At 48.1% G+C, this 27,860-nt stretch overlaps 2 protein-coding genes across 3 annotated transcripts; one reads left to right on the top strand and one right to left on the bottom strand.

The window, feature by feature from the left end:
• The first annotated feature begins 109 nt into the window (after positions 1 to 109).
• RNF10 (ring finger protein 10) lies at positions 110 to 20,111 on the top strand. Of its 2 annotated transcripts, none has more exons than XM_066609952.1 (17): positions 110 to 635; positions 4,520 to 4,725; positions 5,555 to 5,748; positions 6,077 to 6,167; positions 6,756 to 6,940; positions 7,030 to 7,166; positions 7,777 to 7,937; positions 9,703 to 9,828; positions 11,591 to 11,798; positions 12,741 to 12,874; positions 13,242 to 13,359; positions 14,015 to 14,116; positions 14,822 to 14,959; positions 16,820 to 16,920; positions 17,254 to 17,317; positions 17,431 to 17,592; positions 19,147 to 20,111. In XM_066609952.1, the coding sequence occupies exons 1-17, from the start codon at positions 446 to 448 to the stop codon at positions 19,218 to 19,220; spliced, it is 2,391 nt and encodes a 796-aa protein (XP_066466049.1). In that variant the 5' UTR covers positions 110 to 445; the 3' UTR covers positions 19,221 to 20,111. The 2 variants fall into 2 exon arrangements, with proteins under 2 accessions (XP_066466049.1, XP_066466048.1); XM_066609951.1 differs by having other exon boundaries at positions 11,555 to 11,798.
• Positions 19,336 to 26,991, bottom strand: POP5 (POP5 homolog, ribonuclease P/MRP subunit). The gene is made up of 5 exons (XM_066609954.1): positions 26,868 to 26,991; positions 26,006 to 26,148; positions 25,242 to 25,391; positions 22,760 to 22,843; positions 19,336 to 20,998 (listed from the first exon to the last, which is right to left on the bottom strand). The coding sequence occupies exons 1-5, from the start codon at positions 26,885 to 26,887 to the stop codon at positions 20,892 to 20,894; spliced, it is 504 nt and encodes a 167-aa protein (XP_066466051.1). The 5' UTR covers positions 26,888 to 26,991; the 3' UTR covers positions 19,336 to 20,891.
• Between the last annotated feature and the right edge of the window lie 869 nt (positions 26,992 to 27,860).

Genomic DNA, 27,860 nt, shown 5'->3' with positions numbered 1-27,860 from the left:
GTCGCTTAGGTTAAAAAACAACAATCCCCAGTATGCACTGTGCGCGACGAGGCTGGCCCCGCCCCCGCTATAAAGGGCCTCATCCGGGTCCTCCACAGCCAGAGCTGTGGGCGACTCGTCGCCATTACTGGGCAGCGGCTGAGGCGATTTGGCGGTGCTGAGCGGCCCGAGGGGTTCCCTTGGGCGGCGAGGCGCTCCCTGCCCCCCTCGTCGGGCCGGGCCCCCGGGTCCGCCCTGCGCTCCGGCCTCCCGGCCCGCACGCGGGCCTCCGCTCGCGCCTAAGGAGGCGGCCCGACCCGGCCTCGCCTTCCCTTCCCTTCCCTGCTCGGGCGGAGCCGTGAGGAAGATGTCGCCATGAGGGTGGCCGCGACGACTGCGCCGCGCTCCCCCCGGGCCCTGCGCCTGGGCCTCGGCCGCAGCCTCCGCCCGCCCGCCGCCCCCGCGCATGCCCCGCAGCCCGCCGCCGGCGCCCGCCCGGCCCGACGCCATGGACAGGAGCAGCCCCTCCGGCCCCGGCCCCTGCGGCTGCGGCCCCGCACCCTCCTGCGCCCCCTCGGCCGCCGCGGGCAAGGGCCCGCAGCCCCGCGCTAACTCGGCCGGCCCCGCCGGCGGAGAGTCCAAGCCCAAGGGCGGCGGTAAGGCTCGTAGGGGCGCGAGAGCGTTTGCTGACGTGTGGAACTCCCTGCCAGAAGGAGTCAGGAGACGCTTGGGCGCTCTGTGGAACTCCCTGCCACCAGGAGGTGTAGTGCTGGCGTCCATCTGAGTCTCCTGAGTCAGGGGACTCTGGTCTGTCTGTGGAGCTCACTGCCACCTGGAGGTGTAGTGCTGGTGTTCTTCTGAGTCTCCCAAGTCAAGCCTTTGACCCTCTGTGTCAGCAGAGGCAGACTAATTGCAGTGCTCCAAGATTCCAGGCAGGGCAGCAATAGATTCCTGTTGGGCTTCTTGTTGGCAAGGCGATCGCAGTGTCTCCGAACTGCAGCCTCTCCCAAGTGGACGAGGGCCTCTAGGTCAACGTTTGTCCTCGGCCATGCTACTTGTGGCATCACTGGAAGTAACTGATGATGACATCATCGTTGCCAGTTACTCCAGGGTTGGGAGGCCATAACACCACTAAGGAGCTCAGAGGAGGGCTTTTTCGAGCACTGAAAAACATACCTTGGAGTTCTGCCTGCGGAGCCAAGCCTCCTCCTGCTGCCTGTTGTCTTGCTTGTTTTAGTGCCAGGCAGCAGGAGTTTGGTGGTCCTGCAAGGACCACCAGATGCCACCTCAAGGTTGAGAAACACTGCTCTAGGTGGCTTTAACCAGGACAGCTGCCTCTCCCTGTTCAACATATGCTGTGTGGAGGTGCGCATGAAGTGTAAGAGACCTGGTGCTCTGTAGCTGCTGATGAAATGGAGGTGTCCATTTTGACAGAACACAGCTCTCATCTTGCAAGGCATAGTACTGACACTCTTGCTTTCAGTAGGCATGCGTGTGGAAGCCATTCAGTAACAAAGCCTTTAGGTGCAGCAGTATAAACCCAGCTGCTCTGTGTCTGTCAATGTTTGGACAACACACAAGCCCTGTTAAACACCTGCTATCAGATGGGGGGGGGGATCTCTTAGTCTCTAAATGAGTTGGGCTTTAAACCTGGGCTCATATATGACTTCCACCAATCTGCTGGGTTGTTTTTGCCTATGGCAGTTCTGGAGAAATACTTTAAATTATTGTTTAAGTTCCAAAATATTTTGCAAGACTTCCCAGTTATAGTCTGAGTCTGACCTGTAATGGAATGAATTTCAAATTTTATATTGCAGTTGTAAATTCTAGGCCCTGGAAAGGTTGGTAGTGCCCAAGCTCTGTTTCTGGGTATTGAGGCCCTGTGTTATGGAGCAGGCCAGTTAAGTATTAGTGTGTTGTATCTGATGAAGCTTTGAGTCATTTGTTTGATTTGTGCTGGAAAGTTTAATTTGTTGTATGTTCAAAGTAGCATGTCTTAACCCTTGAAATTATTTCATTTACTAAGTGTTAATTTACTTAGGGTACACTGAATTCTCAACTTTCAGCTGAAAGTATTGGTTATAGCAGTGATTTTCAACCTTTTTCATCTCATGGCACACTGACAAGGCACTAAAATGGTCAAGGCACACCACCAGGTTTTTGACAATTGACAAGGCACACCATGCTGCCAGTGGGGGCTCACATGTCCCTTTGGCTCTATTAACAGATGACCTTCCCCCAAATTCCTGTGGCACACCTGTGGACCACTCGCGGCACACCGGTGTGCCACGGCACAGTGGTTGAAAATGGCTGGATTATAGGGTAAAGAGGCTATCTGCAGATAATTGATATGAACAGAAGGTGAACTAGATTGATGCACAAAATAGCTATGTGGTTATATGTAAGAATTCATCTCTGGCCTTTGGGAACCTGAGATTGTTCTTGATATCTGAGCACTTTTCACCACATTTGTAACTAAAATTAAAGTGATGCAGTTTGGTTTAGCTATACTGAATTAAGAAGTTGACGTGCTCCGCCCAACCCTTCTATCTCCACTACCAGGTCCTGCTTTTAGCTTCCATGGTCTGTATGTGAGGGTGCTGATTATGTTCTAATCTGCATAGCTAGTCTGTGCAGATGGCTGATGTGAAGACTGTAATCCAAAACCTATTAAGGTTTGTGTGATTCTGAAGTTGCACTGTTGACCTCTTACTTGTATGCCACCTGCCCTTTCAAAGTTGAGTTCCAAACTTTTATATCCCATATTTCTGGAAAAGCTTGTTCTCTGATTACTCATCACATTTATTCAGTTGCAGGACTTGTAAAATTTCCAGTGGCTTTGTACTTGTAGTTAACTACTTGCACTACATTGAAACTAGTATTTGGGTGTGAAGAAAGGATGTAATTAGTAAACTAATTTACAGAAAGGCCTGTTTCTATTTGAGACAGTACCACCATGCATAGCTGTCTTCTTGAATCAAACCTTTAGTCCATTTAGCGTAGTATTGTCTACTAGACTGTCTGCTACCATAGATTGAACCTAAGACTTATTGCAGCTTCGTCGCAGAGCCCCTCCTTTGCATGCACTCTTGGAATACTGTATGCACAAAGATTTCATGCCAACTCTTGAGTTTATTTTTGGAAATGCAGGGGACCTTCATAACAGACAACTGAATTCTGGTACGCCAAATGTTCGAGGCAACCTTATTGGTCAGAAAATGGGATAAATTTACATGTAATGGCTGAAACACCCATCGTAGTTTTCATAGTGGCCAGCATTCCATTGAAGAACAGGATATGTACAATATATCTCAAAATGTGGAGGTGGGGTTGAGATTTGAGTGCTTTTATCAAGCCTCTTTAGTGGATAGGGATTGCTAGCTGGATAAGGCAGTACAGGGTAAACAATGCTTGTGTTAGACGTGGAGAACAAAACCTCAGATTTTTGTAACATTTTCTTTGTGTTAAATTTTTGTTTTTGCTCTGTTCTCTGTAAGTCTTATCAGCCAGGTATGGGAGATCTGATTCAAGTAACTCATGTGAAGGAGACAAAGGCAATCTTCTTCCTCTTCTCCCCCAGCGAAGTTGCTTTGTACTTATTGCGATAAACGGGCAGTGGAGGAGATTACTGTCTGTTGCATGGGGCCACAGTCAGTAGCATCTGATTGCAACATGGGCACGGGGTTGTCAAACCCGTTTCACACAGAGGGCCGAAGTTAGCATTCAGGACACCTGCTGAGGGCTGAACGTGACATCATTAACCAGAAAGTGACATCATTAAGCAGCTGATGGCCAGAAATCAGCACTTTGTTCTCATTAACTGCAAATGACAGAAGAGAAATTACACAAATCCTGATCATATTTCAAGATATGGGAGAGCCCAATTTTCATGTGGGCTGCTGTTTCAGCAGTAACACCTCAGCACTGCTCAGCAGCTGAGAGCCTGAGGGCCAGATAAAAAGCTTCGGGGGGGCTGCAATCGGCCCCTGGGCCTTATGTTTGACACCCCTGGGCTAGAAGGCTGGTTTTGTTTAATAAACACCTCAGCCTGTGTTGAGCTTTTGGCTGCTGTTGAAAAAGTCAGATGTTGCTCCACAGAGCTATTTTAAGAAACAGACTTGTTGTCAGAGGTGAAAAACACATTGTAGTTTACAGAAAACCAAAGCACATGGTTGTCAACAAAAGACTCGGTGATCAGTTGCTCTTTTCTCTTAGCATAATTTTCAACAATGGAATAAGCATGTTAAAGGTTTCAAGTGGTAAACAATCATCAAAATAGCTGGTTCTGGCAGTGAGTTCAAATAAAGCCAGTTAAGTGAGGCATCTTCCACACAGGCTACTGCTGTGAATCTTATAGTACGTATTAGTAAAATAGAAATTTTAGTGGTGTCATCTTCTTGTTGTTTTGGTGCCACGTAAGCTGCCTGCTGTAGTAGAGATTTTCTGCTCACCCTGATTAAGTGAAATGGAGTTTGGATTGCAACTAAAAGTTATGGACTTGCCCTGGTGGTTAAAATCCAGCTTGTGTTTCTTTTTTTAGATGGAAAAAATACAAATGGCTCCAAACAGCGTTATAACCGTAAGCGAGAAACTTCCTACCCCAAGAATGAGAACTTCTCCAGCCAGTCCCGTCGTGCCGCTTCACAGAAAAGCAAAGCTTTTAACAAGATGCCCCCTCAGAAAGGGGGAAATGCAAGCGGCGGCAAACCTTTTAGCTCTTCTTCTATTGGTGGAAGACGAGATGAGGTGAGTGTCTATCCTGGATGGAGGTGCTGGTGGTGGGGTGGTAGCTTTGCAAGACTGGCCCATTCCACTGTTAGATATGGTTATATGGGTCTGATGTCATCAATATGAAAATGTGATACTTTTGGTGAAGGCTTTAAAAAATGCAAGCAATGGCATTGAGAAGTAATCTTGGTTTAAGATTCAGCTATCATTTGTATAGCTAATGGTAGCAGAATAAAGCAGTATCGTACTGCAAACTCCTTCTCCCTATCTGTTAATGAAGCTTCTCTGTGATTGGAGCCTCTGGTCACTGGGCATGTAACACTAGTAGAAATTGTACTGTGCATAAAGCTCCTCCACTAGAGTTGTACCTTCAGATAGTGTTTGAGCCCGCAGTCCTTTGGTTCAGTCTGTAAAAGTAGCAGAAGGAATGGTGTCGTTAATCAGAATAGTTAAACATTAAAAGGCTACATTTTCAGAAGTCTACCTCTGGAGCTGGGATTGCTGCAATGGATACAAAGATTAGTATTCTGACTCTGGGCAGGTGAACAGTTTAGTATGAAAAGTTTTGCCTTGAAATTTCTCCAGATGTTAGGCTGGTGGAGGTGTGTTCTAGCTAGCTACAACTGACTTCCTTGGATGTTGTTGTTAAAACTACTTAAGCTTAAGTTTGGAGTGAATACAGAGCCTGCTTGGTGAACTTAATGCTGCTACTTCAGCTGGAATATAAGTTTACAGTGCAGTGTAGAAGATCTTCTTTGGACTTCCATGTAGGCAAAAAAATGGGTGAATTTCTAGCACTGCTGCTTGTGCATATTGGCATGTTGTAAGCCGTCCTTTGTCTTTCCAGGTAGCAGAGGTCCAACGGGCAGAGTTTAGCCCTGCCCAGTTCTCTGGTCCCAAGAAGATTAACCTGAACCACTTACTGAACTTCACTTTTGAACCCCGTGGCCATGTGAACCACTTTGATGGTCGTGGCACCTGGGGGAAAAGGAACAGGTGGGAGAACAAGCCTTTCAATAAGGAGCTCTTCCTGCAAGCCAAGTGAGTAGAAAATCCAATTCGGGTTTATAATTTTTCTACAGTTTCCTTTTTGTGGGTGTCTTTCTTGTTTGGCTTATGAGTCAAGGACCTTCATGGACAGAAAGCACCAGCTGCTTGTGCTTAGGATTCCACTCTGGTTCATGTTCGAGATACCAGGAGGTCTGATTCTGATTAACTGAAAGTGCCTCTCTGAACAGTTCTGTAGATTTGGTTTGGCTTCTTGGTTTTAATCTTATAGTAGATGTTTAGGATAGAGCCACTGCTTGTAATACTGAGTATTTGCCTCCTTGGAACATTAGGTGATTCTGTTATCTTGTGTGTTTTCTAGCTGCCAGTTTGTGGTGTGTGATGACCAGGACTACACAGTTCACTTCACAGACCCTGACACTTTGGTCAATTGGGATTTTGTGGAACAAGTGGTTAGTAACCATGGATTTGCTTTGGAACCTTTATTGCTGCACAGGTCTGTGTAGGCAGGCCACGTCCCACCTCAGACTAACCTGTCAGTTGCTCAACCATAATTTTTCATTAGACACCTGAAAAGAGAAGTTTTGCCAGGAGCTTTCAGCTTGCCTTCTGCCTCTGTTTTCATGTGCTTAATGTGCTCCCTCATGAGTGAGTGAGTAAACCTTTATTAGGCATAGATAGAGAAATCATAAAAGCAAACATAATTAGTCCTAATCCCGTGTGCTCCCTCATGCTGAACAAGCCGGTGAGCTGACTTGCTTCCTGGCTGGGGTTCTGTGAGACAGTTTAAATGGAAGCTGCACTTTCTTCTCTTCCAAAGTAGTTTGTACTCTGCAGCTGTGGGGTTTGCTCTGGAAGAAACATGCCTTTTCTTCCTCTGCCAAGATGTTCAGAGTTCCCAGTAGCTGAATTGCAGCGGCAGGGCAGGGGGTGTGGTTAACTGTTATTTATCAAGGTAAGCATTTTCTGCCCTGTAAGGAAAACAGTATTTTTGGGAGACCCTGCTGTTCAGTAAGCTCTGTTTTGCTGTGCTTTCACAGCGGATCTGCAGCCATGAAGTGCCCTCCTGCCCAATATGCTTATACCCACCCACTGCTGCCAAGATCACTCGCTGTGGGCACATCTTCTGCTGGGCCTGCATTCTGCATTATCTCTCTCTGAGCGAGAAGACCTGGAGCAAGTGCCCCATCTGCTACAGCTCTGTTCACAAGAAGGACCTCAAAAGGTGAAGGGAGGCATCTGGGGTCGGCTCTTTTCAGCTCCTTTAGTTGGATAGCAGTTTTGTCCTTTCATCACTTCCTTCTCATGTTTTAGTGTTGTTGCTCTGGAAACTCGGCAGTACGCCATTGGCGACACCATAACGATGCAGCTGATGCAGCGGGAGAAGGGGGTCTTGATCCCACTGCCAAAGTCTAAGCAGGCAAATGTGGAGCAGCCTGTTCACCTGGGAGGTGAGTCTTGGCAGCTGGTCCTTGAAGTACCTGCAGCCTGGATGGTCACTTGTCGCTGGCCACTCAGACCTGTGTGTCATCACCAAGATCCTCTTGCTGCTATAGGCCACAAAGTTTTCCTGTGGGAATCCTGTTGCAAATTATTAGCATTAATAGGAATTGCATCAAAACATGGCTATCGCCACTAGTTCTTCCACAGAAGAGCCTCAGTGTCTGCCCAATAACGGTGCACTCCGCTGTGCATGCCAGTGCACAGACCCCTTCTTGTCTGTGGTATAGTGATACCAGACACTTGGCAATGACATTGCGCATCATTGCTGAACTTGCAGGTGGTTGGGCTCCATGCTGCGCAGGCGCATGGCTTACAGGGAACACTGGCACCCAGGGTAGCTTAACATAATAAATTACCATACAGTTGTAGTGAGGAGCTGTTTACAAAAGCTAGTCCCTTATAGGAAGAAATGGCCATTGCTGCAACTTTTGTGCAGGCAGACTTTGCTGCTTAGAACAGCAGGTGGACTGCAGCGTGGTGACTGGCAGGATGTGTCCTGGGTGGGATGTGTGTGTCTCCAGTATATAATGAGTCTGACTTGTTGGTGGCTTCCTGTAGACGAGCAACTTGGCCAATATTCAAAGCTGCTTTTGGCCTCCAAGGCTCAGGTGCTGCAGCAGGTGGTCCTGGAGGAGAAGGCGGCGCTTCTGCACCAGTATGAGGAGGATAAGCACACCCCTGAAGCCTGTTTTGTTGAAGCTGCCATCCAGGAGCTGAAGGTGAAGCCCTTCTAGTGGAGGGGGGGGGGAAGTCAGTGGGTCTTTCTAGTCTGTGTCACAACACCTGTTTATGTGAATAACGGGCACTTCCAGTCATACTGTCCTGTATAGAATCAGTGCTGGAAGGGACCTACAAGGTAAGAATCCAGCTCCTGCCAAAGCAGGCTGAGTGGGACTACAACATCCATGCTAGATGGCTGCCCAGCCTCTGCTTAAAGACTTCCAGCGATAGCCTACCACAGGGGTGACAAACTCATTTCATATAGTGGGCCTTCATGACATCTTCTGAGGGCTGGAAGTGGCATTAAGCAGGTGATGGCCTTGAAATAAGCACTTGTTCTCACCTGGAAGCTCATTAGTTGGAAATGACAAGAAAAAATGTGCAAATCTTGTTTGTATTTTCAAGTTTGGGAGAGCCCAATTTTCATGTTGGGAGAACCCTTATGGTGGCCAGATGCCTTGCTTCTGGGGGCTCCATCTGGCCCACAGACCTTATGCTTGACACCTCTGGTCTATAGGCTTCTGAGGCAGGCTGTTCTACTGCTGAATAGTTCCTAATGTCAGGAAGCTCTTCTTAACATGTAATTGAAATTTCTTTCACATGTCATCTGTCTGTTGTCTTTCCCATTTGTCCCATCTCCTATACTGCAGACCAACAACAACTCTGCTCCCTCTTCCCACATGACAGCCTAGCAGATATTTATAGGCAGTTATCCTGCTACAACTTGGTCTCTTCAAAGTGCCGAACTCCTTCAACTTTTCCTGAGGGGACATGGTCTCTAGTCCCCTCACCATCCTAGCTGCCCTCCTTCAGGGCCACTCCAGTTTGTCAATGTCCAGTTTAATTGCCACTTGCTAAGAGAACTAAAATTATTCCCGTTCTGGCAGGCCGCACGTGGAGTGTAAAAACAGCTATGCAACACTCCTGAGATGGTGGTTTGAATTAATGACCAGTTTATACAGGGGTTTTAGACCTGTATTTTACCTTCACATAAACCTTGTGAGGTAGATTAGGCCTTCTATGCCTGACCTAAATACTTCAGTGCTGCTATTGGCAATGCCTATCTCTGGTTCTCTGATGGTTGAACAGCATGGTTGTGCAGCTGGCAGGTGAGGGAGTGGTATTTTTTCTGCATATTAGAAGTCTCCCCAAGGGGCTCGCCATCTTAAGGTCCACTCTTGGTCTGCTGGAGGTGACGATGGTGGCTCCTGCTGCCTGCCTCTTCTCCTTTTGTGTATGAAGCTTATTACATAAGAGTTTGGAGCAGTGGGTAGAAATGTTTACTGTTTGTGTGCTTCACTTCCTGTTGACTCCTGACCCCTACAGTTCTTAATTACACTGCGCAGCACAAATGGTTGAATTTTTTATGTTCTTACACAATTCAGAGTCACTAATTCAAATGGTAATGGTTTTTTTATATCATTACATTTTTTGTTCCCTTAAATTGTGGTCGTCCCATTAAAGATAATTGCAAATGTCAAAAACAGCAGCATTTTTAAAATTCTTGGACCACAATTAATAAACATCAAAATAATTCTGTTAAACACAAAATTATTCAAATTTTGTTATAGTGTTAATCTCTCAGTATACAAACATTCAGCATGTTGATTGTGAGTTGCAAGTGGCAAAAGGAGAACATCGGAACTGCTGAGAAATTACAGCTCTGAATTCAGAGGCGTCCGCCTAGCACCCAGGGACAAGCCAAGGATAGGAGCCAGCGACATAGTGCCCTGGTCCTGAACTGCAAATATCTCTGCCTTGCAGGATCGTGAGGACCTGTTAATGGACAAAAATGGAGAGAGGGATGTTCCAGACACTTTAGCAGCTGTGGAAGACCTGGCCCTGACAGAACCTTCCACCAAAGAAGCAGCAGTGTTCCAGGAAAGCAAGGTGGGAGCTTGAAATGTGGCTGACAGCAATCTCTTCTCTCTTCCCTACACCATAGCAAGAATGGAACATTGAGTTGAGGGGACTTTCAGACCACACACACCACCCAGATGAGCAGCCATTTCCTGGTGACAGGCACAAGCAGAAATAGGCTATCTCTGAATGCCAGATGCCAGGGATTGGGATGTGGTCTTGAGTGCTCCCTGAGGCATCTATAGGGCTACTGTGAGATGCGGGAAGCTGGACTTGATGGGCTTTTGACTTGATCCAGTGGGGCTCTTGTGAGGTTCTTATGGCTAGAAGCCCAAGCCCCTTGTTGCTCTGTGAGATCTTCCTCTGTGGTGCCCCCTGCCTGTAAGCAAAGCCTGCTGGGAGACATGCAGATGAACCGCTTCTCTCCCAGACACCTCTGTCTGCCTGAAGTAAATAATAATCTGCTGTCGTGAGCAAGCAGCCTTCTCCTGAATGACAAGCCCTGGCCCATGTATATTCTGATGCTGGCTTAGCTGCCTATTGCCTTCACCGCTCTGCAAATGATCTGTTGCACATACCGAAGGTAGGCTTTTTACCAAAGGTCATGAGAGTGCCACCCTGTCTGATTATCACTGGGGCGCAGCCATGCAGCTCAAAACCAAGCTCCTTTGAGCACAGCTTCCTGAAAGTCTGGTGATGACTTTGGCAAGTGGTTCCCAACTTTTCTGACCAGCGGCTTCCCTAACCGACAGGGCCATTGATTCCCTATTAGGACTTCAATCCTGTGCATTGTATAGGTTGGCAGGTTTTTCATCAGGATTCCACTGCTCTCCCATCTGGTTTCTGGGTCTCCCCAGCAAGTAATAGCCAAGCATCTGGAAGAGCCACTGCACAGCCACAGAAGTGGTCTGTGCAGTGGTAAGGACCCCTGAGAGAGAACACTGCCGGGTCAAAATGGGTTAAGTTCAGAACCTGGTTAGTGGTTATAGTCAGCCTGACTGACTTGGCAGTGGGAATCCCAGGGTCTGTTCAGTTTAAACTAACTGAGCAGAGTTTGGGGGGCAGGTGCAGGGCTGCCCAGAAAAGTAACCAGCCAGCTTGGAGGTGGTGTGCACTGGCAGACTTGAGGGGTTAATGGCACTGCTGCCCTAGTAAGGATGAGGTTAATTCACCAGCTCATATCTCTCTGGTTCCAGGAGAATAAGTGGACCATTACAAAGGTCAGAACCTGTGTTTGCTTTGGTACAAACAATTTGTCCTTCCCCTCTCTTTAAAGACACACCCTGCCTAATTCTTTCAGCCACAGTAAGAGCAAGTGTCTCTAGTCCCTGTCCAGTTTCCGAAACCTGTACTACTCAAGAGTGGTGCTCCCCAAATAGTAACTTGGCACTGTGGACTGCTAGCTCACCAGCAGATTCTGGGCTGGGAAGAGAAGCTTTGGACAGAGTCTTAAACGCCATCCTGGGGATATGGAGAATTGACTTTTTCTGCTTGTGTGTTGAGTGATCAAGCGTGCTAGAGAGGATGGTCTGATTCACAGGTAGCACACTTTGCCTTTCCTAGGTTCCCTGTGGGTCCCCATGTATGTGAGTGCACCAGAGGCTGTGTAGCTGGGCTCCTAACTTTCAGGCTGATTCCAGGAATTGGGAGATGCTGCCTTCATACTAGAATGAGCAGTAGGAGCGTGGCAGGGGGTCTTGGTCTTTGTCTGACAGGAATGAGGGAGATGGATGCTGACCGCCTTCTCCTGTGACAGTCTGTCGTAGAGTATCTTTCTGCTTTTGATGAAGAGGTCCTGGAACCACCAGCTGCAAGCGAGGCTCCAGTCTCTGTCGAGTTGGAAGAGGCAGTGGTGGACGATGCAGAAGAAGCTGGTGCAACTGCGGCAGGCACGCATGAAGTGCGAGAAGTGAGCTTGGCTGAAACAGCCCGTGAGAAGTCAAAAACAGCTTTCAGCAGCGGGGGCACAAATAACTCTCCTTTCTACTATTTCTACCAAGGTTGGTCCAAAACAGTGAGGGTGTTTAGGGAGGTTTGCATTCGAGGGGTTATACCAGCAAGGCCACCTTTGTCCTGGGTGAACCTATTGCCTGACTAGAAGGACAAGCAGATAGGGAGAGGTACAGCTGCTTGGCTGCGGGAGGGTCTAGCTATGCAGGTTCAAGAACTTGACAGGCATACCTAGCAAAACAAAATGAGAGGAGGATTCTGGGGTTTCTTTGCATTTGGGGCTCGTTGGGGACCTAGGAGTGGCTGGATTGGCCTGCAAGTCGTTGGCTAGCCAACCCTAATTCCAGAGATGGAATGAAGGCTTGCAGCACTGTAGAAGATGTGGTTCTTGAGCACTGTGAGGTCTGAAATTCCACCAAATGGGTGTAAAGGACTCCTTTCAGTTCATTCTGTGATGCTGGTGTGCTGCACTAAAGAACCTGTCTTCGGAGGGGTCCCACATTTTAAGTGCTCAGACAGTTGATGTAGCACTTTCTGAGAATGTAAGAACCTGTTCAGACTGAGCTGCAATTCAAAACTGCAGGCTTTTAACCCAACGAGTGTTAGAAGTATTTCATTTGCCTGGTTCTTTTGCTTTCTGAAATTCCCTACTGCTCTTGCCTGTATTTCAAGGTTTGAATTTATTTTTAAATTAAGTTAGTAAGTGTCTGGAGTGCTGCATGTTCTGCATAAAAGTGGGATATAGAATCATTTTAGCTATCGCTGACCCTGATGAAGTTTCACAGGTTCTTGCATTCTGTCCTTGGGGATGGACAGCCTACTGTTTCTGAAAGAACCAAATAATCCTACTTGGACATACACAGATTCTTGAATGTGTGTGGAGGAGTGTCATAGACCTGGGACCTCTGTGTCTCAAATGGAACTTGAAGGAAGTGGCCTCATTCTCCTGGGTGCTCAGTAACAGTCGTGTGGCTTCTTTTCCGATGCTATAGCGGAGGACGGGCAGTGTCTGTACCTTCACCCAGTGAATGTTCGCTGTCTTGTGCATGAATATGGCAGCCTGGAGAAGAGTCCAGAGAAGATTACTGCTACAGTGGTGGAGATATCGGGCCACTCCATGACAGAGGTAGGTGCTTGTTTGCTGGTTGACCACCAGGGCATGTGGCCACTCAGCTTCTTTTGAGACGCAAGCACTCTAAGCCCACCTTGTGGAACGACAGGTGTTGGTGTCTACTAGAAAACTTGCTTCAGGGGTGTGTGGGCACATTTAACTTTCTCTCTGTGACTTGGAATTACTCTAGACTGGGAAAAATGTAGTTCACTTTTTTGTCTCACTGCTGCTTTTCTGAGCAGCTCGGTGAAGTGTTGGTAGCCTAGATTCCGAGAAGCGCTGATCAGTGGGGTTCCCTCAGATAGAAGGCTCTTTTGGAGAGGGGAGATGCATCAAACATCTTGTAGCTGATCTGCTTCTCTCTCCCCATACCCTGCCACAGGATGTGCGACAGCGCCATCGTTACCTCTGCCACTTGCCACTGACCTGCGAGTTCAGTATCTGTGAGCTAGCTCTGACGCCTCCTCTCATTTCAAAGGAGACTCTGCAAATGTTTTCAGGTGAGCTTGGAGAACTTTTTGCCATTGTAGTAGAAGTGCTTATAAGTTGGAAGGGCTGATGGCAGGAATGCCCTGCTGACCTCTTCCCAGTAGCTGTGTTTCCAGCTAAGAAGAGCGGCACCTGTATGTGTTAAAAAGTTTGTCTTGGGTAACTAGTTGAAGTGCAGTTGCTGGATTTAAGAGCTGGTATAAACAAGGATGCAGAGGTAATATCTTGCAGTAGAAAATTGAACCTGAAAGAAGGTGCTGTGGGTGAACCTCTGAGGCAGTGGTCTTTAACCTTTTTCATGCCGTGGCCCAATAAATAAATAGTACGAGACTGGGGACCCACTGCTGATCCCACTTCTGTCACCACCCAATTTCCCCGTGCCTCTAGGGTCTTCACAATAACCCTGTGCAGTAGCAGCCTCAGCAGGGCTGACAGGAGCTGTGGGGCAAGGCAGTGAGAAGAAGCCATGCAGGCTTATATCAAGTGTTCAGTCTTCATAAGGCAGTACCAATATTGGATTGGATCTAGGCCCTCTGTTGCTCAAGCTTTGAACGGTTGCCGCAACCCCACTGATTGAATAATACTTTTCTGAGGAACAGGAGGGGGAAGTAGGGTTTTTTTTTCTAGTTGGCTGCCTCACCTTGGATTTCTCTTGGTGATGCTTAGATGACATTGAAAAAAGGAAACGCCTGAGACAGAAGAAAGCTCGCGATGAGCGACGCCGGGAGCGCAGGATTGAGATGGAGGAGAACAAAAAGCAGGGCAGGTGTAAGTGGCTATCTTCGACTTGGCTGGGATGCATTTGCTGAAATGGACATTTCTTGGCTGACATACAGCGTTGCTAGGAGCAGTTGAGCAGGCACGAAATGGTTACCTGTAGAACGTTGGAAGGGAACTTTGAGGTCATCTATTCCAACTCCCTGCTCAGTGCAGGCAATCCCTGACTGGTGGCTGTTTAACCTTTGCTTGATAATCTATCATGAGGAAGACCCCACAGTTGTATGAGGCAGACTGTTCTGGTGCTGGACAGGGCTCTCAGTTGGGAAATTTTTTCTCATGCCTGACTTAAACCTGCTTCCTTGTAGCATCAACTCATTAGTTCTAGTCCTGCCCTTGCAAGTCTTTGAAAATAAATCCTCCCTCCTGTGTTACAGCCTTCCAGATACTTGAAGACAGCTGTTGCTGTTCTTGTTGGCCTTCTTCAGGCTAAGTATGTCAAGCTCCTTGAACCGCTCCTTATCAGGCTTGGTTTCAGACCCCTCAGCATCTTGGCTACTCTCCTGAGAACCCGCCTGAGTCTTATCAATGTCCTTAGAATGTGGTGCCCAAAAACTGGATGCAGAAGTCCAAGCAAAATCTGCCTAGTGTAGGATGTTGAATTATTACTTTATGCTTCTGCTAAGGCAGCCCAGGTGTTCTTGCTCATGCTAATCCATTTTGTCAGAGGTGGGGTTTCTGGTTTTCTGTGCCTAGATCCAGAGGTCCGCATTGCTTTGGAGAACCTGCAGCAGTTCCCTGCCTTCAGCTCTGCTTCAGGAGAAGCAGCTGGTACAGAGGTCCAGAGCAATGACATACTGTCCCCTCTTGGTAGAAGTCCTGTTTCTCAGCCAGGTGAGCAGCTTAGGTACTGCACTTTTTCTAAAGATGTGAGCTCCACATTCTGAGCTGGCTAGCAATGGCTTTAGCACTTTTTAGCAGACTCTGTGGGGCAATGCTTGAAAATGACACTTGCACTGAAATGTGTTGTTTGGGTACACCATGTTGATATAGCTGTTGGAAGCCAGAGGGAGTGATCTCCAGCTGTTGAGTCAGTCACAGGACATAGAAATGCTAGGAGACCTAGAAGATGAATAGAGAATAGGTGAGGGGAGAGTCTAATATTTGTTGTCCTGTCTCTTCCTCTCTTAGTAACTAACTAGTAACTTAGTAATTCCTCTCTTAGTAACTAAGTTGTATTAGACCGATTGCGTTTGTCTTGGGGCGACCAGCTTCTTTGTTAGGCATGGAAGTTGGCTTTCTTTCCATCAAGACCCAGATACAAGCCTCATGTATCATTTAAAATTAAATGTTGGATTCCAGGCTCCCAAAAATGTCTGGACCAAAGAGACCCAGCAGTTGGAAAGGAGACTTTGAAATATTTCTTTGTGCAGTATTCTGTAACATTTGAGACTCCTAACATCCCAATCCTATCCTTGGCTGACCTGCAGAGTGCAGTGGCACCCACATAGCCCTCGCTGCATCCCCCAGGGCTGGTTGTGACCCAGGGAGCGGCAGAAAGGTAATGTTTTACTTGTCCCATCTGCCGCTCCATGGTCCTCGGTAGTCCTTCTCAGATCTACCCCAGGTCTTTTGCTTGTGTAGATCCATTGGGTCCAGGGGGATATTGTCAGGCCTGGGCGGGGGCTCAGTCTTGTGGGTGCTGCTGAGATCTGTTCCTGGTTTGCCCTGCCACCAGCTTACCTGGTGCAATGGAGGTCCTGTGGGCCACTGTTGCCTGTGCATGGTTTAGCAATAGTTCTCTGGAGCTGCTTTGTGCCCGTGGGCTGCAATGGCAGACTGTGAGATCAAGCAGTACATCCCACGCTAGCATTGGGCTGTTGGCACAGCTGAACTTGGAACATAGGAAAAGTTGACTAAAGCCTGGGATATTTCATAAGGATCTCCAGTTGAGCCTGGAAAACATAAACCTGCCATTCACTCCTTTGTGGTGTAGATTTGTTAAACTGAGTGTACTTCTCAAGAGTGCTTATATTGTAGTTCACCTACTAAGAAAGATCTTGCAAGGCCCAAGTTCAAACTGTGCTGTCAACTTACCTAAATGGCAAATTCTCTAAAAATTTCCCTGGAACAGGGACCCCTCCCATGGCCAGAGAAAGGCAAAGGCTACAGGTCTCGTTCACCGCACTTGCACTGTCCACTGTATGCGACAATTGGAGAAGTTCTTGTCCAGTCTTTTCCTAAGGTATCAGATTCTGAAAAAAAGTCTTGTCCGTGATCCACTTCATGTGTAGTGGCAGCATATGAAATTGGACAAGTGTGTGGAATGTACTATCCTGTGTTGGAGGTCATCTGATTCAGGTGCTAGTTCTGCCGTTCTAGCCCCAGTTTTAAAAATTTTATTGGTTATAAATAGAAGTGTTTTTGTTAATAACATAAAAACCAAAAACACTACATGTTGGTGTTTAAAATATCTGAAGAAAACACAAAACACTGCATTTTGGTGTTGAAGATATTTTCCAGAAATTAAAATGGATTATTTTCCCAATTAGCAATAATGCCATGGCTGCATCTGCTAACACTATATTACCACCTTGTACACTTTTAAAGCACTGCTTCCTGTCTTTTCCATTTTTTAAAATCATGAAATCTGCAGGGAAAAAAACAATTTCAAACACCTCTGGTCATAATGGGTGTCATTTTAAAGCAACTGAATGGAGTCACCTTGTGTTAATGTGATTCTCCTCTTTGCAGAGTCCTTGTCCACCCCACTGTCGCCTGCAGCCAGTCTCTGCAGCCCATCGCTCTGTGTGGGAAGCCTGGAGGAAGACTCTCCTCTCCCTTCCTTTGCCCAGGTAGTGCCTCCTGTATGCTTTCTGCCAGCTCTTCTGTGGTACCAAGTTTCATGATACTTGGTTTGTTCTCGGGAACTAGGAATTTAGGAGTTGAGCAAAAGTGTCTTAAACCAGAAGCTATGAAAAAAAACCTGCAACTGTATCCTCACTTAAGTAAGATTCGCATGTGTTAGTTACAGTGCACAAAATGCTGCAAAAATAGCCTTGGCAGCCTGTGAAGGATGCACTCTGTTGCTTTCAAGCTGCCTTCACAATTACCAGTGGGATGCAGCTGCTGCCCTGAGTCCTTGGGCCGTGGTCTCATATCCCTGGTTGTTGACTCATTCTTGGCAGATGCTGAGGGCCGGCAAAGCGAAACCAGAGACATGGCTGAAAACGGCTGTTCCAAAGAAGAGAGGTGAGCAGTTCTTGGTTTGGCATCCGTGAGAGGAGGGGCCTGTGTGCCATTCCTCTGTGCTGCTGAGCAATTCAGCCTGTTCAGCGATCTAAGGGTGGCTATTTCTGTTCTAGAGGAGAACCACAGCCTGGCACCTCCTGCCCCAGGAGACAGCGATGCAGAGAGTGACAACTCGGACCGTGTGCCTGTGCCTAGTTTCCAGAACTCCTTCAGCCAAGCAATCGAGGCAGCCTTCCTGAAGCTGGACACGCCGCCCACTTCGGACCTCCTCTTGGGTAAGAGAAGGGAAGGTACCCCAGTGACTTGACTTTGTTGGGCAGTCCTAGTCAGTGCCTCAAGGGAAGGTCTTTGGAAAGGGTTTCCCTCTCGTGCATCTGAAGGGGAGTTTGTGGCGATGAAGGCCCTGGTGGGCTCTAAACTGTCTCGCATAGCACCAGTCACATTTCTGCTGATCCAGGTTCTTTGTATAAATTTCTTGCACTGAAGCAAGATAGCAAACCTGTCTAGACATCACTTTATAACAGTGGGAGGGGGAAGAATTCTGCCTATGCTAAGAAGCTGAGTTGGGTGACTTTGGCAAGTGGCTGATCAGAGCAGCTCCTGTTTTGGGTAGAGGTGTAGCTGCTTATGGGTTGTCTTAGCTGGATTTGGCATGATGCTTGCATGTAGGTGCCCTGAGCTGCCAGAGACTGACTAATAGGCAGAGCACATGCTCTGCCACTGAACTCTAGTGTTGTCCCTGCCCCCACATACGGAATAACCAACCAGGTGTTCTTGGACTTGAGCCCATGGAGCTACCTGAGCTGCTTTGGTTCTGAAGCGAACTCTGCAGACACAACATCTTACAGGAACTGCCACAGTAGAAACCTCTTGCCTTTCTTGGCATTGCTGCCTCAACCCTTTTAAAGGGTGTGTTTTCTGTTTAGTCCTTTGAAGATGCAGGCTATGCCATCCACTGTCAGAAGGGAAGGCAGTGGTGTTGCTCCTGGAGCTCAGGAGCTCCTTGTGGTTAGCCTGAGATTGGTCTTGGAAGTGCCTTCATTGTCAGGGAGGCATAAGGGGGAGGGCTGCTCCCTGCTGTTACAGGACTGGCGTTCTTTGCAGGGCAGGCCTGGGGGTGTCTGCATGCCTGAGTGTCACTGTCATCTTCCCTCCCTCCCTGATGCTTTGTGTGGTAGGAGTGATTTTAGACCCAGAAGGTTGTCAGCCTCTGGTTTGGCCCATGACTTCTGCTAGTTCTGTTCCCCCTCCCCACCTCAGGTAGCTGGGCTTTCTACCTGTGGGCCTCTTGTAACTGTCTGGCAGTAAAAGGACTGAGCAGAAGCCATGAAAAGGCAGGGCTGAGACCAAGGAATAGAGCAGGAAGCAGCAACTCCCTGGGTGGGAAGAAGAATTGCCACAATGTTCATGTCTGTTTAATGCTACCCAACCCACACACTTAATAAATGCCCAGTAAACTGAGCTGGGGGGGGAGGGGTCTGAACAGTGTGCTCTTCTGAGCTGCCTCAGAAGGGAGGGGAAGGATTGAGCACTTTTGCTTTAGATCAGGTGGGAAGTGGACAGGATCATACCTGCAGCCCACTTTGGCTGCCAGTCCCTGCCTGCAGAGCACTGCTGAGAAGTGCCCTGGAGCAGGATAAATCCTGCACGGAGGGGAAAGGGCTCCTTTACCAGCAGCAGCTGGCGGGGAGGGGGGTGGTAGTTGCTTGCATACAAAGGGTGGGCGGATTGCTTGTTGGGAGCCATTCATCTGGTTTAGCAACCTGGGAGGGGAGATGTTGGCATCTTGTGAAAATAGTCTAACATGGGCCTCTCTGTTTTTTTTCCAGAGGAAAAAAGAGGCAAGAAAAAGAAGCAGAAGCAAAAGTTGCTGTTCAGCACCTCCGTGGTTCATACGAAGTGACCCTGCTACCGGACAGATTTCTGTCTCCTGGTTTTGTTTTATTTTTTTGCTTTTATGTTCTTGCTGCTATAGATAAAGTATTCAAGTTTGAGCAGAATAAGTCTGTTTCTGAAGCTTGGGGAGGGGGTGGGGATTAAACGCAAGCATCTGTATAGAAAGATTTCACAATACCGAAACAAAGTATTTGAAGCACAGCCCCTGCACTGAAGGGCCGAGGTTGTTCCTGGCTCTATTTCCTGACCATGGGAAGAGCAGCACTGCTGGGGTGGCACACTTGTGTGCATGAAAAGCAGTGTGTGAGCTGCAGCAGCTGGGATCTGCCTTGACTGCCTGCTGCTGTGCCTCTCTGAACACAGATAAGAGACTTGGCTGCAGAGCACACACTGATTGCTGTTTAATTATAACCTGTTACCTGGAATAGGTGGTGGTGGTGATGAAATAATTCAGTTCCTGCCTTCAACTGCTGTTGATCTTTCTCCAAAGTTGAGGGACTGCAGCAGGCTAGAGAGTTTTGGAAGGCGTTTCTGGTGAAGCTGCTGGGTTCAGAAAATCATTGTATTCTGTAAAGCAAGCAAAGGACTTGCCTGGCCCGTCAGAGCTGCTGTTAGAATGGAAACTGTGTTTGTGTGTATGGGCCACACAGGCTGACCTTGAGGGGTCCAAATGCCATGATTCTTATTTGCTTGGTTCTGGGATTCAGTTGGGGTTGTGTGTTGTGCACTTCTGCCATGCTTTCCCCCCTCCCCTTTGAGAAGTGGTCTCATTCTGCACTGCTTGTGGCTTGATCTGAAACTAACTACTACTAAAAAGTGTCAGTTCTGTTGAACACAATGAACTTCAGTGTACCATACCAGCAAAGGCAAACAGTTGCAATAAACCGTATGCACAAAAGGGTTATCAATTTTTTTCTGTCCAAATGGCTTTCTGATTACAGCACTACCTGCTTTACACGTAGACCGCATCCTTTACTGCAGTAGCCCCACTACGTAGCTTCTTCCTCTGACCTCTGGTAAGGATACCCCTGATAACATAAGTTTTCCTGTGGGTGACCCTGTATGGTCTTTTTCCTCCCTTCACCTTCCTCAAAGGGATATTATTCCAATTCATCTCAAAAGTGACCACACCATAATATAATAAGAATGGTCTCTGCTAGAGGTGTTTGAAAATGGTGTTATTTTACCCAGAAGTCTTAATGCTAAACTCACCAGAAACAAACACTTAGTCTGCTTCTTCTGCCTCCCCCTCACTATCCAGGATGACTGCTGCTCCTTCTGGTGGCTGGGTTCCTAGCATTCATGCCAGCACCACCACCTTTAGGGGAAGTGGTAGACACTAATAGAGTAGGGGCAGCCCTTCCTAGCTGCCTCTCAGAAGGATGGAGCTAGGAGGCAGCAGCCCTGATGGCAAAGTTCAACTTCAGTCATGGGTGGGCTGGCCCAGGACTGCCTGCCCCTCTACAGTTCCTATCCCTGCCCTGTTCCATTGTTTGAGAGAAAATGTCTTCCCCATCCAGGCTTTCTAGTTCCAAACACCAACATACAGAAGATCCTCTTTATAACAATTATCACATACAAAATAAGCACTGCATGGAGATGGGAATAGATGGGTTGATTTGAGCCAAAAAGCACCATTCATTTCAAGTTCTGTCCTTGTATGATAAGCAAGCAGAGGTCAAGCCATCTCCACGGCGTTCTCACTGTCTTCATCCTCTGTCTGAAACTGTTCCTCACGCAGCAGTGTGCAGCTCTGCAGCGACTTCTGGATGGCTTGTCGGTCTGCTGCAAGAAAGAAGAAAAACTTTTCAACCACCAGAGAACAGTGGCTTAAAGTCAGTCTGGAGCAGGGCTTTTCTAGCAAAGGAAAGCTTCAATCATGGTTAGCAGATTCTGTGTAGCATTCCTGTAGCACATGCCCAACTCATTATGCAGCATCTTTGCCAATTTCTTAGAGTCCCACTCTTGCTCTGCGTGAATGGAGGCTCTGGAATAGCTGATTAATAATGACAGGAAAGCTTCTCAGCAACTGGCCATAAAAGTTTTCCCTAAGGTTCTTCTGAACATAACTGGAAACCACCAACCTGAAGGCTACACAGAGATCAGCCTAGACAAGGGGTGCCCAACATAAGGCTGACAGACCAGATTCAGCCCCATTACCACAGGACCCAACCCTTGCAGTTGTGCCACTATTGAAGTATCACTTTACCAAGCACCTGAGCTGCAAAAGGACTCACACACACACACAACATACATTTAGGAGTACTAAATACTATATACCATTACTAATTAATCATACTATATCTCCTAATCTATTTATTTCTACCTCTTACTGATTTATCCATTTATTTATATAATATACAATAAATTTTCCCTAATGCCCTATACTATATTTTCTAAAATATTCACTTTCTACCAAGCAAAAACTTCAATTGCTCATTAATATTAAAACAAAATAATCTAATTACCAAAATCATCACCTCAGCTATTTCAACTCCAATCTAATTCTCTAATCTAATTAACTTTTTTTTTAACATAATAACCACATATAAAACAATTCTTCCACACGTTTACATTTCCAGCTATATTTTTTTAATACATTCTCTGGGAACAAACTGCAGGGCATAGCAGCTACAAGAACTGTCAGCCACTCTTCAGACTCTTGAAATTTCAATATGCAGCCTGTGTCAAGATCTCTTGGCACACCCTGTGCCTAGATCAGTGGTTCTCAAACATTTTAGCACTAGGGCCCCACTTTTTAGAACAGGGGTCTTTTTAGAACAACAATCTGTCGGAATGGACCAGAAGTGATATCATCAAACACCCCATATGACCAAATCAATTAAGTAAATTAAACGTTAAATTTATTTAAAATAAAGAAGAACCCTCCTGACCCAAGCAATTGCTGATCTGTTAATCTGAATTATCCGTTAATCTAATTAACTAAAAAGTTGTTAATCTGTTTTAAAAAAAAACCCCAGAAGGCTGCAATCCTATCCACAGTTACCCTGGAGTAAGCCCCACTGACTATCACTGTTAAAAGCATTTATGCCTAATAAAGGTTTGTTGAGTTAAAAGTGTTTACAGAGTAGCCTGCTCAAAGTACAGATCTGTAACATGTCCCGAAACGCAGTCACATACATAGCAGCATCAAGCAGCATCATATTAAACACAAAGTACACATTGAAATGAATGGAGACCCACCTGAAATTGGCTTGTGACCCACACTTTTGGGCAGGTTTTCTGCATTCCCAGCATGATTGGGGTGTGCACATGCAGCACAGCTCCCTGAGACAAGCTATCTACCATGGGCTACCTTAGGGTAGCAGCATGAGCAGAACCAGCCTCAGGAGCTGCAGGGCAAGACAGGGAGAAGAGGCTGTGAAGGATTAGATCAAGAGCCAGGTTTTGATAAGGCAGTACCATGACTGAGTGGGATCAAGCCCTCTCTTGCCCAGGCTTTGAATGGTAGCCATGACCCCCCAATGAGGCTCCACAGGTTGAAGAACATAGTGGTCTATCAGACACAGTTAAGCAATGGGTTACCTTCACTGGTGCACCTGGGCAGCAGCTGCTGCAACTGGTCTCTGCTGTACTGAATCAGGAATTTCTGGCATGTTCTTATTGTTGCTGTAGAAGAGAAAGAAGAAATAACCTCCACAGGCAGGGGAGGACGGGCATCCTAAAACAAGTCTCTCCTGGGTAGCAGGAGCAACAGATTGAAGTCACAAATGCCCAGAAATTGAGAGCAGGAGGCTCTGGCCTGGCACAAGAGAGGACACACTGAAGCTTGAGGAACACAAGCGCACCACTCTGGGGAACTGAGCGCACATGGGAAGGGAATACACTCAGCCCCAGAGTGAATGCACACCATTTCAGTTGCATTGGTCAAACATTCACAGAACTTGCAATCTTGAAGCCAATAATCTCCAAACAGCAGCCCACAGGCCGGATCCATCATGCCAAATTACCCATCCAGGCATGGAATGGTGGTAGTAGGGGCTTGCCATTCCGCACTGCAGCCCCATGTTTTGCTGCCAACCTTCTCAGAAACTCTCACTAGGCAGCAGCTTCTGCCTGGAAATTGGGGCACAGGGCCTGCTAGGGTGACAGGCAACAGATGCGGCTGCCCAGCACAGGTTTCTGAGAAGATCAGCAGCAAAACACGGGGGCTGCAGCATGAAATGGAAGGCCATTGCCGTGCCTTGGGTGTGGTCACCACAGGCTCAAGACCTGTCATTCAATGACAAGATATCGGAAAGCAGGATTAATGTGTGATGCTTCTCAACACCCTTTCTGCTTCCACAGCCTCATTTTCAAGCCTATGAGAACTAAATGCTTGCCACTGTGGAAGCTGAGATCCTAAAGGAAGATTTGCACCCAACATTTGAACTAGCACCATCTGCTAAAGGCTTAGAAAATAAACAAGGTTGTGAGCTGCCTGCTTCTGGTCAACTACTGGGACACGCATGTAAAGGGTTTTGGAGAGGGCTGGCTAGAAGTCTCCAGTAACATGCGTTTAACATTCACTACTAGCATGGGTAGCAGCAGATCGACTGTTTTGCCCAATGAATGGCTCACCGTAGATCAGTGGTTCCCAACCTTTAAGAGATCGTCGACAACTGAGACAAACATTGGAATTGTCGTGGACCGTATGCAATCCACCCCCCCCACACAAAAAATACATTTAAATATCTAATACAGGTGGCCCTCGTTATCCACGGAGGTTCTGTTCCCGGAACCCCCAAGGATAAGGAAAATTAGAAACCTGCAGTTTTCTCCTCCCACCCCCCTCTGAACCTGACTGGAGCTGAGCTTCGGATGATCTGGAGACTCTTCTGAAGCCCACAGAGGCCACGTGCACCCGTCCACGGCCTCTGCAGGTTTCAGAATGTCCAGACCTGTTTAAAGGCAATTTCTGGTTTTTGCCAAAAACCAGAAATTGCCTTTAAATTATTCTGGACTTCATTTCGAAGCCTGAAGAGGCTACAGGCAGATGTGCATGGCCTCTGTGGGCTTCAGAACAGCCTCAGGAGGTGGCAAGAGAAATCCACAGATACTGAACCCACAGATAACACTGCCTGAAATTAGAACAGATTTATTAGAGGTTATTATTTATATAGAAGATTTGTGGTTCGCTGCCAGCTGCAGGCAGTGCATTCTCTACCCTCTCTGGTGGTCCATGGGAGACTGCTCACTCAGTGAGATGCTGGAAGTGATCAAAATTTTTTTCCTTGAGACCTCACGGACCATTTTTCAGGGTCTTGCAGACCACCTGTGGTCCCCGGACCATGGGTTGGGAACCAGTGCCCTAGATACACTGGCACCCATCCCAGCATCCAGTTGCACTGAAAGCAATGGGATGACTCTGGAGTGAGTGGTGCAAGAACTGTGGTCGAACTAACTGTGTTCAAAAATGCACTTATCTGTCCCTGTACCCACAGAATATCACCACAGCAGAAGATTAACAGAACAGCTTTTAGTTTGCTTCAGTGCTAATTGCTGGTGACCATCCTGCTGCCTGCTATTCGACTAGAACAGGGGTCTCCAAACCCCAGCCTGGGGGCCAGATGCAGCCCGCGGCAAGCCTCTATTCGGCCCAGGGCCAGCCTCTGATCCCCTGAGAGGCCTCTGGCCCAGCTGACCAAACACAACCAGAGTTGTGCTTGTGGGGTGGGAGAATGAGGGTCCATTTAAGTGTGTGCTTTATTTCTTAGGCTGTGTTCATGCTTGGAGAAGTCCTGGACATATGAGCCCATTCATTTAAGTTCCTTCTCTAATGTATTTATTTAAATTTTATATTTAATTTTTTTTTCAGCCTGACAACACTGTGCCAGATATCTGATGCGGCCCTTTGGTCAAAAAGTTTAGAGACCCCTGGACTAGAAGATAGCAAGGGACCCTCTGTTCTTGATTTCTGGCCAGCCAAAAAACAGTTATCTAGAAGCTGGCCATGCAAAGCAGGCAACTGGACCAGGCAACAGGAGACCAGCAACAGAAAAAGCCCAGCCCCAAAGGGACAGCTCACCTCCGACATGGAGCGTGTTGAAGGCACAGGGGCACCGCTGTTTCCAGTTCTCCAAGTGAGTGATGAAGGGCAGAGATGACCAAAGGAGCCGAGCGAAGTCTTTCCGGCAACTTAGGAGAACAACTCTGGTGTAGGCGTTGAGGTACTTTACTGGCGGGAGATAGAGAAAAGAAACTGCTTAGTGTGCAGCAAGGGGTGGAGAGTCTCTTAAGATGGACCACAGCAACCAACTTGGAGGGTGGCAGAAAACAGAAATGGCCGAGGTGCACCAAAGAAGCCCACCTGAGGAGTATCCCAGTCACCACACAGATCACTGGGCGATCCCCAGACAGTCATCACCTCCCAAGCCCCAAGTTTTTCACAGGGTTGTTGAGAGAAGGAAATGACTCACATCTAGATAGTTGAGAAGAATGAACACGGATGACATAACCTTGCAAAATGACAAGGTCTTAACGCTAACATTATTGATCTCTGCTTGAGCAGAGCCAGCAAATCAGTGCTAAGATGGTGCGCTGAACAGAATCAGAAACATGCTGTGCAGCTGATTAACGTAGCGAGAGACCGAGACGGGACAATAAGAGGGACCTAAGTGAGGCACTGTGGACTGAACTGCTCACTTCTGCAACACGTGCTTTGAATTGAAAACTCCTTTGCTGCAACAATATGTGGAGGGTGGAACTGGTAAAATTCAATTTTGGGGGGGGGAGGGAGAGGAAGGATAGAGAAGCCCAGAGCCCCTGGACACACAGCGCCTGAAGCCAGACCTGCAAAAGCAATGGAGCAACAGGCGAGCCCGAAGTCCCCGTGCATCCTCGCAACCACACTCTTGACCGTACTGTGCACGGTTCGCTCGTCGATGAGCTGCTGGCAGGAAGGGTCTTCAGAGGTGATCTCGCAGAGGAAGTACCTGCAGAGACACAGAGAGAACAGTGTGTTGGAGTGCAAAGGGGGGGCCAACAAGGGCATGTAGCAGGCCCCTCACTTCTGGGGCAGACACGTGTCCCCAAACAACCAGCCTGACGCAGCAAGCCACACGCAGTTCAGCCAGGAAAGCCCAGGAGCAGCCTGGCCACCAGGCAGCAACAGGTCTAGAGCAGCCTGCTGCAAGGCCGCTGAGGGAGTCCCTGCTGCGCTGCGGAGCAGGAATCTTTTTTTAAAAATGCTTTTTAATGCAAAAAAAGAAAACCACAAAAAAGAGCACTGCCAAAAACGAGGGAGATGACGACATCCTGGAGGAAGAGGATGCCCAGAGCTTGCTCTGACCTGCTCCTCCTCAGGAACTCCAGAAGAGGCTGGCTGGCTGGGGCTGGGGAGGAGGAGGATGACAATGACGAAGATCAGAAGCTCTTCTCATCTGTGCCTTCCCTTCAAGGAGGCTTTCTCAGGAAGAGGCTGGCTGGATGAGGAGGATGAAGATGAGGAGAAGGATGATGAAGATAAAGGGGGACGAAGGTGAAGATGAGGAGGAGGATGAGGGTGAAGGAGGGTGAAGGTGAAGATGAGGAGGATGCAGACCTCCTCCTCCTCCTCCTCCGGCCGGCCTCTTCTGGTGCTGCTGAGCCTCCTCCTCCAGGGACAGCCTGCCTGGGAGCACTGGAGCAAGCCCCGCCTCGCGCCCACACCCACCTGTTCTTGAACCGCACCATCCTCGGGAGGAGACCGCGCTCCTGCTCTCCCTGCTGCTGCCGGCTCCGGACTAGGCGTTGACCTCTTTAGGGTCCCAGAAAACCGTTTCGGTTGTCTCTATTACCTCCGAAAGACCGACGTCACGGCTGTCCAATGGGATGCGCGAACTGGGTTCACTACATCCAATGGCCGCTGAGGGCGGGGGCGGGAGCAACGACCAAAAGAAGTCCCGCCTTCCTATTGGTCCACCCACAACAGGCGCAGGAGCTGTCCCGTTCGCAAACTCCTGATCTCCAGCCGGTCAACCAGTGCGCATGCGCCGCATTGAGCAAAGCATGTGCGCATACTTTGATTGGTTTGTGCTACGTAGAGGGGCGGAGCTGCCCTTTTAGGAACGCACCGGCTTTTTTAAAGTCATGCACTTGATTGCTTCCTTCGCCTGCCCATCATCTTTCTGCGTGCTATGATTGGTTTTCACGATATAGGGGCTGGGCTACCTTCTTTGGAACGCTCCTTTTAAAAAATCATACACTTGATTGGCTTTCTAAGCTGCCTGTCAGCTTTCCGCGTGCTGTGATTCGCCTGCGTAAATAAGGGGGCGGGGCGAAAGAGCGCCGTTCCCCCCTCACACGGCTGCGTAAAAAGCAGCCCCGCCCCTCCATATCGCAAGCCAGTCAGAACCCGCGGAAAACCGACGAGAAAGAGAAATGAGCCTTTTAAAAAGGAATGCATTTGATTGGTTCTCTCGCCTGCCCGTCACATGTTCGCATGCTGTGATTGGCGTATCCGAAACAGAGGGGTGGGGCTTCCTTTTTCGCAGCCTCGTGAGGAGAAAAGGCGCCCTTTCGCCAGCAGGGGGCGCGCGCGCCTCGGTTTTTTTCCGCGCAGAGCGCGAGGCGCCTTTGAAGGGCTGAGGGATAAAGAATTGCGCGGGAAAGTGGAGAGAACGTGACGCCGCCTGTCACACTGAGCACCACTAAGCACCACACTAAG

This window comes from Tiliqua scincoides, chromosome 14 (genome assembly GCF_035046505.1).
Source record: "Tiliqua scincoides isolate rTilSci1 chromosome 14, rTilSci1.hap2, whole genome shotgun sequence".
NCBI lineage: Eukaryota > Metazoa > Chordata > Lepidosauria > Squamata > Scincidae > Tiliqua > Tiliqua scincoides.
Note: the sequence above shows the minus strand (reverse complement) of the source record. Positions and strands in the feature narration are given on the sequence as shown.